This window comes from Canis lupus, chromosome 1, assembly GCF_048164855.1.
Source record: "Canis lupus baileyi chromosome 1, mCanLup2.hap1, whole genome shotgun sequence".
NCBI lineage: Eukaryota > Metazoa > Chordata > Mammalia > Carnivora > Canidae > Canis > Canis lupus.
The window spans coordinates 122,334,861-122,353,317 of record NC_132838.1 but is presented as its reverse complement, the minus strand read 5'-3'; the positions used below and the strand labels follow the sequence as shown (position 1 = coordinate 122,353,317).

Below are 18,457 nucleotides of genomic sequence, written 5' to 3'. Positions count from 1 at the left end.
GAAGCAGGCAGGCAAGCGGGGCACAGGCAGCGTGGGCTCTGCCCAGGTGGGGCGCGTGGGGAGCACAGCGCTGACGGGCCACCTGACGGGCCCCGGGAGTAAAGCCCAAGAGGCCGGGAACTGCTGCTTCTCCCCCGGCTTCAGCTGGACCCCAGGCGGGAAGGGCCCCTCCCTTCCATGACCCCAAGTCCTCAAGCATCCCTGAGGGACCTCGACTCAGCGGGGGGCAGACCCTGTTGCTCAGTAACGTCTGCTGACATCTTTCCCCCCAAGGGTCTTCCAGCACCAGGCTCTAAGGCGACGGTACCCTCCCGGTCCTGGGAGAGAACCCGGAGCCCTTACCACAAGTCTGCGGGTCTGCGGTGTGGCCACGGGCAGGCTCCAGGGCTTCTGTGCAGTCCTAGGAGGGGTCAGAGCATCCCGCACTCTGGCCCCCGCAGTTCCTGAGGTCCCAGGGTCTCCACAGTGCACGGGACTCCCTGCCCGCCTTGCCACGTATAGCCACGATGCGGGCTGAGCTGCTGCATTTGCCCTGGAGCTCACAAAGCGCCACCCACATCCCCCCAACGTGTCTGCTTGACCGGTGGGGTGTGGAGGCCGCGCAGGGTGCTCCAGGGCCTGGAGGAGGTTGGGTGCGCCTGCCCCGCCCTGGCTCCCTGCGTCCCGGACCTGCCAGGACACCCGTGGCGCCCCGGCTCCTTTCCCCCCACTGCAGCCCTGGCGCAGAGTCCAGGCCCATCCGCCACCCTGGAAGCGAGCCGCCGGGACGGGCGAGCCCCGTGCACACACAGGTCACAGTAATGCACTAGCGTCCTAACAGCAACCGGACTGCACCTGGCGCGAGTCACCGAGAGAGGAGGGGGCGCGGGGTGTGACTTGGTTTACCCAGTCCCAGGTGCTGCGCAGCTATGCCAATAAAATGAGTTTTGTGTCAAACACTACTGCATTTCGAGTATTGAGAACCCACGGGTCTCATTTCACGGTAGGTCCCTTGGTAGAGCGACGGTCCTCCCGGGTCCCCGCTGTGTCGTTCACACCCGGCTCATGCCGGCTTTCTGGCCGTCCGCTGTGCTGGGGAGCAGGGAGACCGCGGGCCGTCCTGGCAGGCCCTCTGGAGGCTGCGGTGAGCTGCCCGCTGCAGGCTCCCAAGGAGCCCACCATGGGCTGTGGGGCTGGCTGCCCGGGCGCTGCCCTCACCGGTGGGGAGGATGCACCCGCACTCACACTGCGTGGCGGGCAAGGAAATGTGCTAAAGGGGCAGGAGAGGCCCCGTCCCCCCCAGTGTCCCTCAGGGAACCTAGCTCCCCAGCTGCTCTGAATGACTTCCCAGAAGCGCCAGGGGCTAGGGAGGCCTCGTGGTGCAAATGGCACCCCCGGGCCCCCGGAGCCCAGCAGGGCCGCGCAGGGCACAGGCCAGGGCTGCGCAGAGCTGGGGAGCCAGCCGGTGTCGGGCGGTGGACGCGGCCCACCTCTGGCTGGGTGCAGGGGCTCCCCACCGAGGCCTCAGTGCGAGACACCCCTGGGTGAAGCTCCTTGGGGCCTCATTAGCAGGTAGAGCATCAGCCGACCCCGCGGAAGGGCTGGGACCCGGGGCCCGGGGCCTCGCTGAAAGCCCGGCTCCTGACTCGTGACTTCACCACGCGGGGCGGGAAGCCGGTGCTGCGTCTCCCCACTCCTCGCCTGCCGTCTGTACCGCAGGGACGCGGGGGGACAGGCCCAGGGTGGGCGGCACCTCCCCACGGCGCACCTGTGTCGCCAGCAGGTTCACACACAAACGGGCTCTGGGCCCAGAGAGCCCCTCTGCTGCCCGGGGGGCGGGGGGGGCAGCGCCAACTGGTGGCCCCGATGTCACCAGCACCAGGCTGGGGTGCTGCACCGCTGGTTCCGGGGAGGAGGGAGGTGAGCCCACCCGGGAGCGCAGCGCGGCTTCTGAGCTGGACCAGGTGGTGCGAGGAGGGGGAGGCTCCGGGGAGGAGGTGGCTCTGAGGAGGGGAGGCTCGGAGGGCACCTGGCCTTGTGGAGCCCGGATGCGCTCGCCCGTGGCCTCAGGCCCGCCTCTTCTCTGTTGGGCTCTATAGGGTCCTGCCCTGTGGCCCCGGCTCCCGTGGGCCTGTCTTCTTCCTTGGCAGGCCGGGGCACATGTCCCTGCGGCCCTGTGGCAGCAGCCCTGACTCCTGACAGACTGGGGGTGGCTGGTGCTGAAACCCCAGCGTCCACGGCCATCTGCGCTGACTTGTCCTGACCAAGCGCAGGGCCGCCCTGACCCCTCGCCCTAGGGGAGCAGGTGCCGCCTCCCTGTGCCCCAGGCCCTGGCTGAGTGGCTGTCCCTGCCCTCCCAGCTGTAGGGAGGTCACTCTGCGACCTCTCGGCGTCTCCCCGTGTGTTCTCATAAAGGCTAACTTCCAGCCCCCGGGGAATCTTTACCATCTTCCCATCCCCAGGACCTTCCGGTGGGCAGGCCGGGGTGCTGACACCCGCATCCTCCTAGGAGGCCGCCCTGCTCACCCGGAGGGGCGCACAGCCCGTGACCCTGGAGCTCAGGCACACCCGGCCACTGCGGACACCCCACTCGGCGCCAGCGCCCTGAGTCCCGCCCCCGGGGTCGCAGCCCACTAGGCCGCCTGTGTGCCTGGGCCGTGACTCGGCCTCTCCGTGCCTCAGCAGTTCATACGGGCCCTGGACACCTGGCGCCGGGGGCGGGCCCCGCAGCCCGTAGGTCTCCTGGCACCGCGCCCCGGGCGCTGGCCTCTCCCGTGGGTGCCCAGACCCTGCACCTGCCGGGCCGTGACCCCGGGGATGCAGGCAATGGAGGCCTGCACTCCCCTCGCCTCAGGTAACCCTCCCAGTGCGTCCCCCTTCCTCGCACCCTCCTCCAGCCCCCGCCTTCTGATCTCCAATCACCTTGGTGCCATGGCCACCACCGCTGTCGCCACCAGCAGCACCACAAATTGCTGCTCCACTGGCATCTGCTTCAGCAGTGTTGTCATTGTCTGCTTCAGCATCTCCAGTAATGTGTCCTGAACCCTTGTCCACGGCGGTTTTTCCTCTTCTGCCCTCATCTTCGCTTCCTTTGTAGGTGCCGACGTCTCCATCAAGTTGCGCTGCGCCGTCTTTGCCTCCACCGGCTTCCCCTCCTGCGCCATCCCCATATGTGTTAATTTACTCTGCAGCCACACCATTGGCATCACTCCTATCATGATCAATATCAACACCATCATCATCTGCTTCTTTGGAGCATTTTTCATGCTCTGCTTCCCTGGAGCCTTCTTACTGCTCTGCTTCTCTGCAGCCTCCTCCTTTGCCTCTGCTCCTCTGGAGCCTCCTTCTTCACCCCCTGCTGCTCTGCAGCCTCCTCCTTCGCTTCTGCTCCTCTGGAACCTCCTCCTTTGCCTCTGCTCCTCTGGAGCCTCCTTCTTCACCCCCTGCTGCTCTGCAGCCTCCTCCTTCGCCCTCTGCTCCTCTGGAGTCTTTGGCCTCACTCTAGGTGGCCTTAGCCTCTGCCTCCGGACCGGGGCTGGCCTAGAGCCTAGAGCCTGAGGGCTCTCCTCCTCCCCATGCTCTCCCTGAGGGCAGTCCACCACACCCACCGCCTGCTGGCACTCCAGCTGGCACTCCATCGGCACCTGCAACCCCAGCCCTCTACCGCAGCCTCCGCTCACTTAAGATGAGCTTACTTTGGACTTTCCTGAAAGGCCAAGAGGCCTCTCTCCTTGGCCTTTGATGCCGGATCTCTGAGCCTTGGGCCCACAGAAGCCCCTCCCTCCATTCATTGGACTGGGGAGAGCTCAAGGTGCTGAGTTAATATTTGCTAAATGTTTGGCCAAAGTCCAACATCAGGGGCTTTCCACGAGCTCCCCACTTCCGTCCTGGCAGCATTTGTCTCTGGGTTTGAGAGCTTCAAAGGCTAAGGGTGGGCTTTACTCCTAGGGTGTCAAGGGAAGGGGTGTCCAGCTTCCAGGACTAAGCTGGGGTTGGGGAACCTCTAGGGAGGGTGCAGAGGTGTGTGTGGAGGGACGCAGGGAATACACTACGGGGAGTATGGAGAACACCCCCTTTCCCCAGCCACACACGCACGCATCCCCCCCCGCCCCCCATGAACCGAGCCATCGGCGGGAGAACGACCCTGGAATTCTCCAGCACGGAGACGCCCCCACGGTGGGAGCTCCTGGGAGAGGGGCGCCCCGCAGTGGCCGGAGCTCTGTTGGGGCGCCGCAGCCTTGGGAGCTGCCTGGGGTCTCCCCTTGCCCCCACGCCCCTTCCCGCCGGCAGCTGGCTGTCCCTGCTCCCCTGGGGGGCACCCACCGGACCTGAGGCTGGAAGGCGGCGGGGAAAGGGGTGCCGTGGGCGCACATCCCTTCTCAGGCCCCCTTTCTGCCGGGACAGCAGAGACTCCGTCCGTGTTCCCCCAGGGCTTCCCGGCTGGGGCCTCAGGTGCACGAGGCTCCGTCACCCCCACGCGCGGCCCTGAGCAGGAGGACTCCAGGGGGGAGGCCTGGGCGGATAAACAGGCGGCGTCTGTGCGGCTTCCGTGGGTCGGGTCGTCAGCGATGCGAGGGGCGCCGTGTCCCCCAGGCCCTGCTCCGGCCACGGCTGCTCCCCCGTCCCCCTGCCTACGCCGGACCCGCCACCGGGGTTCCCTTGGCAGCTGCCCTCAGGCTTGGCCGCGGAGCCCACGGAGGAGCCAGCCCGGGGCGAGGCCCGCAGGCCCGGGGGCACCTGCCTGGGGGGCGGGGCGGGGTGGCTCGCGGGAGCCAGGCATTTCCGTCGCGCGAGCTCCTCAGAACATCTCCAGGAACCTCGCAGACGACAGGCCACGCGGTGGGACCAAAGCCACTTCCAGTGACGCCGGGGAGCCCCAGGCAAGGCCGAGGCGCAGGGAGCTCGGACGCGGCGGGCACCCCGTGCCCCACTCCCAGCGCCGGGCGGGGACCCCGCTGCTTCCCCCGGGGCCTCTGCTGCGCGCAGGGGAGGGCGCTGCTCTGCACCCCCCCCCCCCAGCAAGCACGGAGCCCCGGGGCGCAGCCTGGCCAGAGTGCGCCGGGCCTGCAGGAAGCCCCCGCGGACCCTCGTGTGTGTGGATCTGCGCAGATGGGGTGGGGGGCAAAGGGAAGGTGTCCTCCGGGCCAGAGCCCTTCAGTCCTCTGAGCCAGATCACGCATTGATGTCATATCCTGCCACATTGCTGAATTCCTGTATGACTTCTAGCAATTCTGGGGTGGAGTCTTTTGGGTTTTCCACCTAGAGAATCATGTCATCTGGGAGGAGTGAGAGTGAGCTCTTCTTTGACAATTTGGATGCCTTTTCTTTCTTTTCTGTTGGCCGATTGCAGAGGCTGGGACTTCTACTGTGTTGAACAACAGAGGTGAGAATCAACATCCCTCGTGTTCCTGATCTTAGGGGAGGGACTCTCAGTTCTTGCCCATTGAGAACGACGTTCACTGTGGGGTTTTTATAAATGGTTTGGGTGATATTGAGATATGTTCCCTCTAACCCCACACTGTGGAGTGTTTTCATCAAGAAAGGTTGCCTTATTTTATAAAATGCTTTTTCTGCATCAATTGGGAAGATCCTATGGTTCTTGTCTTTTCCTTTATTAATGTGATCTGTCGCGTTGATCGATTGAACCACCTTTGCAGCCCAGGAATACATCCCACTTGGTTGTGATGAATAATCCATCCAAGGTATTGTTAGTTCCTTGGTTAGTGTCTTGCTGAGAATTTTGACATCCTTGTTCATCAGGGATACTGGTGTGTAATTCTCCATTTTGGTGGGGCCTTTGGTTTGGGGATCGAGGTCATGCTGGCCTCATAAAACAAGTTTGGAAGTTTTCCTTCCATTTTTATTCTTTGAAACAGCTTCAGAAGAATATGCACTTGTTTTTCTTTAAATGTTTGGTACAATTCCCCTGGGAAGCCGTCTCTTCTCTGAACGGTGGAACGCTTGATCTGTTCCACCTTCCTTCACTGTCTATATCATTGTTTCTGCGCTAATCTTTATTAATTCTCTTCTCCTGTTGTGTTTGCTGTTCCTTCTCCAGCTCCTTTAGATGTAAGGTTAGGATGTATATGTGAGACTTTCCTCATTCCTAAGAAAGCCTTATATTGCTATGTAATTGCCTCTTAGGAATACCTTTGCGGTCCAGATTTTCAAATGATTCCATGAATTTTTTGAATACTTTAATTTCCTGGGAGATGCAATCCAGACTTTTTATACCCATTTAGGATTTGATCCTGCCTCTGCCCTCCGCAGCCTCTGACAGCTGTGTGAAAGCTCTAGGCCTTCCAGGCCGAGAAGGGATGGCCGCCCTCAGAACTCTCGTAAAGGGGCTGAAGCAAAGAAGTTTGAGAGCTAAGCTGCTCTGAGGGGCCCTCCTACGCTGCGCTGCCTCCCCACCCACACGCGACCCAGGAGGGGGAAGGGAGGAGGGTACGAGGCCGCTGTCACCAGGTCCCCGGGAACCAGCTTGGCAAAGCATCCGAGGGGCTGCCCAAGGTGCGAGGACGTGATCTGCCTGCAGAGCCTGCCCAGCTGCACGGCAGACACGGATCCCAGGGGAAGGCTCCTCTGATGCGTCTCGGCCCGAAAGCGACAGGCTGAGCAGACGTGAGGACTCCTAAAACCCACAACTGCTTTGAGACCAACTCCCTTTTTATGTAAAACAGAAGAAAAGGGGAAAAAAGAAATAGGTCTGTTTACTCTTTCTCCACATTGAGCTTAATGTTGTAGAAGCAGTTTTATGAACAGGCCCACAGACCATCATCTCTGCGGCATTAGTTCCAATCGCATTATTGCCTAATCGCAGAGCACTGGAGTGTGTAACGTGGGAGCTGCCATCAGGCGGGACACGGGGGAAGGAAGGTTTTCACGCAAAGCCCAGGGTTCAGGAAACTGGACCAAGAACAGCAGCAAGGATCCAGCTTCCCCCCAGCTGCCCTCTGGGATATCCCAACCGTCCACGTCAGGGAGGCAGCAGAGAACACAACGTCCTCAGGTGGCGCCTTATGCTCCCTTAGAGCAGAACCTCACGAGGAGATGCAAGTCCAGGAATGCTGGGTCATCCAGCAGCTACCGTGTCTGTCGCCAGGTGCATGAGCGGCAGGGACACACAGGTGAACGAGGCTCCTTTCTGAACACAAGGCAGCTGGTCTCCTGAAGGAGGCCCGTGTGTCAGCAGAACTCGTTGATGGAGACACCTGGAGGAGGTTTCTTCCAAAACAGGAAGCCTAGCCCCGAATCCCTAAAGGACGGGGCGGGAGGAAAGGAAAGGGGCAGCGAGGCCACTAGGTCCCCGCCAGCACTTGCCTCCCTTGGGTGTGACCGACTTGTTGAGAACGAGCTTCTGAAGAAGCCAGTGAGGGGTGGCAGGGAAGCAGGAGGAGAAGGGAGAAGACAGCAAGGGCGTGATTCCCAGTGAGCGGCACATTGGGGCGGACCCTTGGGAGGCTCCGAAGGATCCCTTACACCCCAGAGTTTGACCTGCCTCAAGGCAGAGATGGAAAGGGTTTCTTCCCCTACAGCGGGCACTCCTGTCTATGGGCTGCTCCAAGTGAGAAGATACTCTCCCCTCACAAGGAGGAGGCTCTGGGGCTCCAGCACATCCCACAGAAGGTTGTGGGTGTGGTCTGTGAGCCAAATCCCAGATGGTTGGGGAGAGGGGGGTGTGGTAGAAGAAAGGGACCCCAGGAGATCAGCTGGCCAACACCCAGTGTGTGCACAGACGGACTCACCTTGGCAATGAGATATGGGTGGACGACTGGCTCCACACCTGGCCATAAAACTCCAGGCCATAAAGCTCCAAGCGCAACTGGCAACACACCTGCTCCCTTTCTACTTAGTGCAGGTTTTCCAACTGGATTCTTCCTTTCCAAATCATGTAGGCGACCCTAGGACCTTCGCACTTACGTATACATTTTTAATTAACGTGTCCGTTTCTACAAAACACATCTAGGATTTTCATGGACATAACGTGAAATCCATAGATCAAGTTGAAGAGAATTGACAGCTTAACAACATTGAGTCTTCTGACCCATGAACATGGCGTACGTCCCCTCGTTTCTGCGAGTCCCCGATTTCTCTCAGCAGTGTCTTCTAGGTGTCAGTCTACAGGACTTGCACATCTTTCACCAAATTTATCTGTCGGTGGTTAGAACTTCTGATGCTATCATAAAGTGAGTGGTTTTAACTTTAAATTTCTCACTATTGCTAGTTTAAGGAAATGCAGTGTGCTCGTTCACGTTGATCTTTTTCTTGCAACCCTATTAAACCCCCTGTATAAGTTCAATAGCTGTTTTCTTGTAGATTCCTTATAATTTTTACTTAGGTGGATACTGTCAGCAAATTCATACAGTTTAGCTTTTCCCTTTATGAAATATACGCTGGCTTATTGTTTTTTCTTTTCATGTCTTATTGCACCAACTACCACCTCCAGCATAGAAGTGAATGAAAGTGGTAAGAATGAATGTACTTGTCTTGTTCCTGATCTTATGGGAAAAGTGCTTCCTCTTTCACCATGAAGGATGATGTTAGCAGGTTTTTCACAGAAACTCTCTATCACCATGACAAAATTGTATTCTATTCCTAGATCACCATGGATTTTTACTATGAATACTATTTTTTTTTTACAAGTTTGCCATGTTTGGATGTTGGGTTTTGTCAAATTAGTTTCTACATCTATTGAGATTATAGGATTTTCCTTTTTCTTAAAAATGACTACATTGGTTTATATTCAAATGTTAAACTGTGCTTGTGTTCCTTCCTACAATAAATGCCACTTGGCTGTGATATATTCTTTATGTTTTGTTGGATACAAGTTGCTAAAATCTTAAGAACGTTCACATCTGGGCAGCCCGGGTAGCTCAGTGGTTTAGCACCTGCCTTCGGCCCAGGGTGTGATCCTGGAGACCCGGGATTGAGTCCTACATCGGGCTCCCTGCATGGGGCCTGCTTCTCCCTCTGCCTGTGTCTCTGCCTCTCTCTCTCTCTCTCTCTCTCTCTCTCTCTCTCTCTTTCTACTGTGCCTCTCATTAATAAATAAAATCTTTTTTAAAGAAGAATGTTCACATCTAATGTGCATGAGAAATTTTAATGTGCCTTCCTCCATTCTTTTGTCTTTTCTGGTTTCAAATTAAAGGTAATGCTGGCCTCAGAATAAATTAGGAACTCTTCCCTCATCTTCATGTTTCTAGCAGAGTTTGGATTGAATTGACTCTATTTCTTCTTCAGTGATCGGTAGACTTCTGTACTAAAGACACCAGGGCATAGAATATTTTTAATGAGAAGTTGTTGGTGGGGGGGGTGGTTGTCTGTTTATTGTGTTTCATTTTGAGTAGGCTCCACACCCAGCATACAGCTTGACCTCATGCCCCCAGGATCAAGAGTCACACACTTTACTGACTGAACCAGGCAGGTACCCTGGGCAAAGGTTTTAAATTATACATTTATCTTCTTTAATAGATATTGGGACATTTGGGTTATCTACTTTTTTTCATGACTAGGCATTAGTAGTTTGTGTCTTTCAGGAAATCAGTCCATTTCATGTAAATTGTGGAGTCCTGAGTATTTTAGTACACAGGGCATTACAAGGTTTTTCCATGTTTGCTGTTGGGAGCAAGACTTATTCCAGCCCATAGGAGTCCAGAGATTTTTTTTCTACCTGCTTCTTTTCAGAAGTACTTTCAGATGCCTCAAGAATTTTCCTCCCATGCGTGACTGACTTGAGTGGAACGTGAGGACTCTGGGTGCTCCCTCTCCCTCCTTCCCTTCCTAGCTCTCTCGCTTCACACCCCCACCCCCGCCCCTCCTCTGGTAGGCTGCCTGAAAATGCCAGTCACTTTGGCCTCCCTGATTTTCCAACTCCGTCTCCTCATGTTGAGGAGAACCCTGGGCTCTGTATGGACCTCGCTCTTCCTGGAAACTCACTTACCTCATGGGGGAGGTTGGGACCAGAAATAAATATTTGGGAGCAAGTACACAGAGCTAGTAAATAAAACCGCAAGGGCAACTGGAAAGAGCTTGTGGTGGAGGCAGGACGGTGTCCTCAATATAAAACCCACAACGAGGGATCCCTGGGTGGCGCAGCGGTTTGGCGCCTGCCTTTGGCCCAGGGCGCGATCCTGGAGACCCGGGATCGAATCCCACATCAGGCTCCCGGTGCATGGAGCCTGCTTCTCCCTCGGCCTATGTCTCTGCCTCTCTCTCTCTCTCTCTGTGACTATCATAAATAAATAAAAATTTAAAAAAAAAAAAAAAATAAAAAAAAAAAAATAAAACCCACAACGACAAAGTACACACAAAAGAGACTGTGCTGTAGGAGGAGAAGAAAGACACCAGTAGAAGGAAGCTTGTCGGAGAATGAAGTTCTGGAAACCAGGGCAGGGAGAGTCTTAAGAAACTAAAGGGCTCCGAGTGTCCTTGCCCCAGAGGCCCTGGGTTTAGCGCCAGAGGGGCTTACGGGCACAATGCCACCCGTGCCATGGGCACATCCTGGGCTGTGACCTTCTATATGCCCTACATGCTTGTTTCACTGGTTTTGCCAACATGGAAAACTGGTCCCCTTCACCAGAGAAGACTCGAGGGGGGCGAGTGAATGAGTCGGGCAGAAGTGGCACAGGCCAGACTTTGAGAAGCTTGGCAGAGAAGAGGAGGAACGGGGAGCCAGGGCAGGCAGGACCAAGAGGCTGGGTGGGGAAGGGACGCCTTCTGCTCAGTATGCAAGTCTTCCGTCCGTGCGCGGTCTGAGCAAGGAAAGGCCCGGACGGGGCGAGCCTGACCTATGGCAGAAGGCGGATGACCTGGAGCCGGTCCCGGAGGTGGGGGCTTGGCCCTGGGCGGGAGGGAGGAAGGAGCGCCCGGGAGGAAGGCTGCAGATTGGAGCACGAGCAGGTCTGCAGCCCCCGCGCTGCTCGGTTCACCGCGACCGCCCGGAAGCAGGCCGCGCGGGTGTGTGCAGCGCGCAGGACCGCACCTCCGAGCCCTGCCCTGCAGCCGCGCAGGACGCCCCATCACGCAGGAGCCGCGGGCGTCTGTGCTGGGGCCCAAGGCCGCGGTCCGACCCCCTGGGCTCCCCACGCGGCGCGGCACAGACGAGACCCCAAGGACGTGCTTCTCCGGCCGCACGGAGGCAGGAGGCTCCACGGGGAGGTGCACCCCGAGGTCCACGACGCGGCGGCGGGCCCTGGGGGCAGGAGGCGGCCCCCCGAGGCGGCGGAAGCCGAAGACGGCCGATGGCGCTGGCCTGGCGCGGCTCAGGCCGGGGCACCCCGGGTCCCCGACGCACGGGCAGGGGCGGGCGGCGCTGAGCCGGGGACGCGGGCACCGGACCCCACGCGCTGCGGCGGCGCCTGCTTCGGCCTGGCCTGGCCGCGGGGTCGCTCCTCGGGACCAGTCGCCAGGGCCAGGGCCAGGGGCAAGGAGCCCACGCGCGCCCCACGCCGCCCCCGGAGCCCCGCCCCCCGGAGCCCCGCCCACGCCCCGCCCCCCGAGCCCCCGCGCGCAGACCCCGCCTCCCACGCCCTGACCCGCGGAGCCCCCTCGGGGGCGGGGCCGGCCTCCTGCGCAGGCGCGGCCGCGGGGTCGCGCGTCAGTGACGTCACAGGCGGCGCGTCAGAGCCCCGCGCCCCGAGCCCGGCTGCCGGCTGGAGCCTGCGTGTGCGGCGTCCGAGGGGCGCGGCGACGGGGACGGGGACGGGGACGGGGACGGGGAGGCCCGCGGAGCCCCCGGCGGTCGGAGGGACGCGGAGGCCGAGACGCGGGGCCGCCCCGGCCCGGCCCGGGAGGACCCGAGGATGAAGGGTAAGGGACGTGCTGGCGCGGCGCTGCGGGGGGAGGGCGGGGGGAGGGGCGGGGCTGCGCGGGGGGAGGGGCGGGGCTGCGCGGGGCTGCGGCCCCTCCTCCACCCGGCCCCGCCCAGGCGCTGGCGTCAGCATCTCGGACGGGGTCTCGGGGGCGCGCTGGGGTAACGGCGACCCTCGAGGGTTGCTCGGAAGCAGAACGACGTGAAACGCGTAGATGTGGGGGCGCGGGGGGGGGGAGGGGCGTGACCCCGGGGTCCCGGGATCCAGGCCCGCGTCGGGTCCCCGCGGGGAGCCTCCTACTCCCCCGGCCCGAGGCCCTGCCTCTCTCGGTGTCTCTCGTGAATAAACAAGCTCTTTAAAAAAAAGAAAGAAAGAAAGAAAGAAAAGCCGCGGGTCTCGGCCCTGCCAGCCAGAACTGATCACTTCTCGTTCTCTCGTCTGCTTGGATCCCGCAGGTGCCACCTACCGTGCGTTTTCCCAGAAAGAGGCGAAGGAGCTGGAGGTTCAGGTAGGGCGCGGCCGGGCTCGGCGCCGCGGGGCTGGTGTCCTTCGGAGCCTTCCTCCTCGTCTCCAGCGCGCGTGTCGGGCCCAGTCGAGGCCTGCTGTTCCCATGGCCCTGCCCGCGCTGGCCTCTTTGCCCCCCTGTCGGGTGAACTGGGACGCCCGGACCCGGTGTCGTCTCCCGCCGTGTAGGGACACTGGGCTGTGCCCCCCTAATCCTGCTGCTGAGCGCTGGCACCTCGCGAGTGCAGTTTACGGGGGACACCTGGATCCCGCGCACCTTCTTTGTCAGTTTGGCCGAAGCTCCACTGGTGACTCGTAATGAGGGACCCAACGTGACCACAAGGTCCTACGGGACCGATAGACCTTCACTTGGTTTCTTCATGAAGGAAGGCAACTTGAGTACCTAAAGGAAGCAAATAATTGTCCTGTCGCTGTGATAATAACGGTGATAGTGAACCTAGGTAGAGTCTAAAGCCGGCTGCCACCCTTGCTGTGAGCACCCTGAGGGTTAAGTGGATCCCATCTTCATAGCCCCGTCACCCCTGCTTCTCCATTACAGAGAGCTTGATGCCCGACACATCGGCCTCACGTACGTACAGCCTGGTTAGCATGTCAGGGCTTCAGGGAATGGCTCGGCCAAGAGGCAGGACTCGGGAAGACGGTGCTCCCCGGGGCTGGGGCCGACCCAGGACACAGGCGCCTGAAGGACGGGCGACCAGTGGAACTCCCACCCCGAGAGGCGGTGATGTTAGGAGTTCTCTCGGGGATCGCGCACAGCTGTGGCAGTTCTGTTGCCCACAAGTCCGAAGAGCCTGTGCTAGGTCAAGACCAGATGACACTGTGCCCTCTGTGGGGAGAGTGAGCATGGGAGGCTGGGATGCCCTGGCACCCCCTTTCTGCCGGTGATGTGCGAGCCGACTGAGCGAGCAGCCGTGATGCGTCCGTCCACAGGGCCCCGCGCAGGAGGACAGGAGAATTGCAACAGGGACGCAGCGTCCCGATTCCTACCCCCCGAGGCCCGGCCCACTCCGGGGCACCACGTGGTGCCCTGTTCCCAAGTGTTGGGATCATCTCACCCTCCAGGGCGTAGCTGGGCTCTACTCTGAGCTTGCGTTTGTCGCACTGTGAGTGAATGAATACCGTTGTCGTACGTTTCTCAGCCTTTCCTCCCTGCCAAGAGTCAGAGAAGCGTTTTATTCCAAGTATAAAGGGTCGGTTGTTATCAGGGTGTTTTTTTGTTTTGTTTTTCAATCCATACCAAAGTATGCCTCAGAGAAATAGGGTAGGAAGTTGAATTTTGACGAGGCTGTTTTGTGGGGCGGTCACGAGTCTGTACCTGAACGTGACTTTTGCATCTGGACAGCTGTGGGTAGCTGACCTGGAGCAGATGAGAGGCTGTGTGAGGCCCGGTGGGGAGGCGGGTGGTCAGGAAGGCACCCCGTCTGCGGGGTGTAGCGGGGCCCGGGATCTGGGGCTGCCCCAACCAGAGCGGTGGACAGCGAGCCGCCTTGTCCCCGTGCAGCTTCCGGGAGCGCAGCAGGCCGAGGCCTTCGTGAGAGCCTTCCTGAAGCGCAGCATGCCCCGCATGAGCCAGCAGGCTTGCGAGGACCAGCTGCAACGCAAGGCTGTGGTCCTGGAGTACTTCACCTGCCGCAAACGGAAGGAGAAGAGAAAAAGATCCAAAGGCCTGTCCGCCCGGCAGAGGAGGGAGCTGCACCTCTTTGACATCACGGCAGAGCAGCAGAGGTATGCCCGCCTTCCGGGTCCTGCTGGGCCTGGGGCGCTCCTCCTGCGTCGGCCACGAGGGGGCAGCCGGCCTTCACTTGGCTTTGAAAGCCTGTCTGGCGTCTGTCCGTCTGTCCGTGCCGTAGCTGAGGCCCCAACCATACGTGAGCCTGGCACCCCTGGCAGCAGGCCGTCTGTCTGTCAGCTTTCCTAGAGAAAGAGGACCTGATGCATCTGCACGTTACTCTTACAGCTTTCAGTGGCCCTAGACGGAGCCCTTCACTGGGGTTCTGCTGCCGGAGAACGTGCTGCCCACGCGAGCCAGAACTTTCTGGGCAGGATGCGTCCCTCTGGGGGGGGGGGGTTCCTCCCTCCAGCCCACGCTACATCCCTCCTTGGCCGTGGTTCTGCGTGCGCGTGTCTTCAGACTGTGTAGACTTGGCTCCAAGTCAGTAGCCAGAAAGCCGCCCACGTCCCTCGGGACCAAGTCAGTCACTTTGTCCGTGGCCCTTCTTGCAGAAAGAGCTGGGCTTCGGGTGGAGAAGGAGGAAGGGGCCACTGCTGCCCACGTTTTCCTGGCTGGTGTCTGCACCAGTAGAGCCCACTTGGAGTTAGAGCCTGAGGTTCCCGTTTGTCTGACCACAGTTTCCTGAAACAGGTTCCCCATGAGGCGCCGGGACCGTCATCATGACCCCAGACAAAGCCTTTGAGGTGCCCTCACCTGGTCCCTCTCCTCGGGCCTGCCCCTTGCTCACTCACCTTCCAGACGGACCCGTTACCTTATGTGGGGACGTGCACGACAGCCAGCAACTCCTGTGTACCCCCCGCCTCCCCCCGGGGTCAGCTCTTAGCACACGACCTCACAGCAGCGCTTAAGCGAGACAACCCTCATGAACGGAAGTGTGGGTGAGCACCCCCGCGGGCTGGTGTGTCGCCCTGGGTGCATCCTCGCTGCTCCGCGTCTGCGTGTTGCCTCGTGGTCTGCGGGATCCACTTGGGCGCCAGCTGTCCAGGCTGCAGCCGGCCGGCAGGAAGGACAGCGGGGCCAAGGAGGCCAGCAGCTTCCTCCCGCCGTGGCCTCGAGAGGGCTCTGGCAGTGGGACCGCTAGAGGTTCAGGGCCCGAAGTCCTGATTGTAGTCAGGTTCCCCACGGTACCACCGGGATCCGACCCGGCTCGCAGTCCTTGGCCTCAGGTTACGCGCTGGCTCTTCCGATGTTCCGTCCCAAGCTCACGTCGCCTGACTCTGCTTCTCTGTAACTTTGCCGCAGGTACAATCTTTTTCTCCCTCTGCATGAGCTCTGGAAGCAGTACATCCGGGACTTGTGCGGCGGTCTCAAGCCGGACACGTGAGTTGCTCTTCCGAAGCCTTGCCCTTTGCACAGCCCCAGTCCTACGACCACAGTGAATGGCCTCGGGGCCAGCTGGCCGCACAAGTTTGCGGACTGTGTGCTCCCTTCGGGACTCCTGATGGTCGTATACTGAGGCCTCTGTTTACCTCCCAGGCAGCCACAGATGATTCAGGCCAAGCTGTTAAAGGCAGACCTTCACGGGGCTCTCATTTCAGGTAACTGGCCTGAGAGCGCGTGGTCCCCCGCACGCCCGTGCCGTCACTCGGGGGCCGCGCGGCTCTGCTCGGAGTCAGGCACGCCCCTTGTCGCGTGATCACCCGCATTGAGGGTGGGAGGTGAGCAGTTCTGGCCACTCTGTAGATCCTCTAATGGTCTTTGTGCGCCCTTCCGCACGGGACCCTCCTGCCCCCCAAGGGCACAGCAGCTGCCGGCACTGCCCCCAGCCCTGAACAGAACACAACGTCCCTTTGGTCCGTTGCCCTGCAGTTTCGAGGATCCGCTCACAGTCCCCTCCGCAGGGCAGCCCTTCCCTCGCCTCTTCACTCCTCCAGCTGCCCCCTCCCCCCACAGCCACCCACAGGTCCAGAGGGCGCCACAACCTCCAATCCCACAACAACTCCGCCCCTCCTCACGTCAGCCCCTGGCGTTCCCATGTCCGCTCTCGGTACCGGTGCGTACCCTGGCTGTTCAGGCCCAAACCCCAGGCGGGATTGCGTTTTCTCTTTCCTGAGCCTCAGCACCAAGCCCTCCCGTGTCCTCACCGAAGCTGAGCCCACACCATCTCCTCTGCATGCCTCGAGCCTAACCCCTCCCCGCGGGCACGCCGCTTCACCCCCAACAGGCAGCCAGAGGGAAGGTCTTGTCCCAAAGCTCAGGCCGTGTTTCTCTCCTTGCCGCGTCTGAAAGGCACCCGGTCTAAGCACAGCCGCCTGCTTTCTGCTGCTCACACACCAGGGTTGGCCCCGCCTCGGGGCCTTTGCACTTGTCCTCTCCCTGTGCCAGGGTTGTGCGTTCACAGACTGACCGCTTCTCGGTGTTCAGGTCCCCAAGGGCCTGCCATCGCTAAAGCTGACCTTCGTCTCCATTACCGTGGCAGTTACGTGATCAGAAAAAATCGGTTGTCTGATTTGGTCCACGTTCCCCTCCTGCTCCTTGAGAGCAGAGCCCAGAACAGCCTTGGTCCCTGCTGCGCAGGCGCCGTCCTCCCGCAGTGCCAGGCCCATAGCTGCTGCTCCGTGAACGTCCGCCGGCTACGGGGGCGCGGGTCAGGAGAGGCGAGGGGCCGGCTGCCTGTTCACCTCGCTGCTGCACAGCCTGTGGCAGGATTCCGTTGTGGCCAGAGCTCGGGAGGTGGTGGGAAGGCCACGACGGACGGGTGCGCTTTCAGGTCCCGCCAGGCTGCCTCTGGGTCTCGGTGCTGCTGGACCCCGTGACCTCTTGGCTCCACGGCCCTCCCAGGCCCCGTGGCCGCAGGCCCTCCAGGGGACGCCGCGTCAGGGCAGCCCAGAGGCTGCGGAGCCACAGGCGGGGGGGTTGGGACCTTGCTTCTCATCGTTTGGGCCCCGTCCCGCTGACGACCCTTCCCCAGCCGCCCCCACCCCGCTGGTTGTGGCTCCCCCAGCACCAGCGACGCTCAGGCCTTGAATGTGCTTCCCTCCGCAGTCACAAAATCCAAATGCCCCTCCTATGTGGGTGTCACGGGAATCCTCCTACAGGAAACGAAGCACGTTTTCAAAATCATCACCAAAGAAGACCGCCTGAAAGGTAAGTGCGTGTGTCTCGGTGACGTGGCCCGCGGCCACCCGGCTCCGTCAGCCCTGTCCTCGTGGCCCCTCGGGGCAGTTTGGCCTCCCACGTCAGCACAGATTGCAGGTCGCTGCTGACTGCGTGCCCGGCTGCGGAGGGCGCCCCTGACCCTGCCCTGTGCCTCTCCCTCAGGCGTCCGGGAGCGCGGCCAGCAGCCTCGGCCAGATGGGATCGCAGGAGGGGCCGCCTGGTGTGCTTGCAGCCACGGGGGTCTGTGTCCATGGCTGGGGCGTCCCTGCCCAGAGGCTGCTGCCCCGGAGGGTGGAGCTTAGCTAGCGCCTGCCCCTGGAGTTGCAAGACCTGGGCCTGCTGGCGACCCTGGGGCTCCGGAAGCAAGTGCAGGCTCTCGCTCCAGTGTGTTGGCACGTCCACGCCCCTTGCCCACGGGCCTGAGACCAGCACCACCCCGGGAGCTGTTCCTTCTGGAGCTTGGGCCTTTGACCCTAGAAGCTGGGTATCGAATTGTGTTTAAATCTGAATAACGGCCAAGAGCGCCTGTCGTCCCGGTGCTGCCAAGCTCTGTGGGTCCCCACTTCTCGAGCTTGCGTTCTCACGAGATGTTTTAGGGATGACGTTATGTGCCAACGTGACCTTCACTGTCGGGATTTTTTTGTCCTTTTTCCTCCTTTTCTTCCAGTTATCCCCAAGCTGAACTGCGTGTTCACAGTGGAAATCGATGGCTTCATTTCCTACATTTATGGAAGCAAATTCCAGCTTCGGTCAAGTGAACGATCAGCAAAGAAATTCAAAGCAAAGGGAACAGTGGACCTGTGAGGTCTTTGCTGCGGAGGCGACTGTGTGTGCCCCGAGGACTGGGACCGCCTGCGTGCCCTCCTTGCACGAAGAGGTGGCCGGGCCGGCTGTGGTTCTCGACCAGCGCGGCGCGTCACCACCAGAGTTAGGAACCATTCATCGGGGGGTCCCTGGGTGGCGCAGCGGTTTGGCGCCTGCCTTTGGTCCAGGCGTGATCCTGGAGTCCCGGGATCGAGTCCCACGTCGGGCTCCCTGAGTGGAGCCTGCTGCTCCCTCTGCCTCTCTCTGTGTGTGTCTATCATGAATAAATAAATAAAATCTTTAAAAAACAGAAAAGAACCATCCATCATCTGGAAAGAAACCCTGCCCTGAGCTGCGGAGCAGGGAACGCGGGGCTGCATGTGTCTGGATGGCGTCGAGTCGGTCCCGCCCCCGGGGGAGAAGAGCCTGGCAGGACCCGCACACCGTGACCTGCCTGGTGGCAGTAGTTGGGTTTTACTTCTTTTTCATCCTTTTCTGTGTCTCG

At 60.4% G+C, this 18,457-nt stretch overlaps 1 protein-coding gene across 2 annotated transcripts; it reads left to right on the top strand.

Moving 5' to 3' along the window:
• The first annotated feature begins 11,598 nt into the window (after positions 1-11,598).
• POP4 (POP4 homolog, ribonuclease P/MRP subunit) lies at positions 11,599-18,267 on the top strand. Of its 2 annotated transcripts, XM_072783084.1 has the most exons (7): positions 11,599-11,790; positions 12,248-12,300; positions 13,819-14,042; positions 15,292-15,369; positions 15,526-15,587; positions 17,035-17,136; positions 17,816-18,267. In XM_072783084.1, exons 1-7 carry the CDS (start codon positions 11,784-11,786, stop codon positions 17,950-17,952), a joined length of 663 nt encoding a protein of 220 aa, XP_072639185.1. In that variant the 5' UTR covers positions 11,599-11,783; the 3' UTR covers positions 17,953-18,267. The 2 variants fall into 2 exon arrangements, with proteins under 2 accessions (XP_072639185.1, XP_072639194.1); XM_072783093.1 differs by lacking the exons at positions 11,599-11,790; positions 12,248-12,300 and adding an exon at positions 13,264-13,420.
• The last annotated feature ends 190 nt before the right edge of the window (positions 18,268-18,457 follow it).

Bases quoted from the DNA above. Each gene is read 5' to 3' on its own strand.
- POP4 (XM_072783084.1), top strand. The intron at 15,370-15,525 runs GTGAGTTGCTCT...TTTACCTCCCAG, and splicing joins GGCGGTCTCAAGCCGGACAC to GCAGCCACAGATGATTCAGG. The intron at 17,137-17,815 runs GTAAGTGCGTGT...CTTTTCTTCCAG, and splicing joins CAAAGAAGACCGCCTGAAAG to TTATCCCCAAGCTGAACTGC.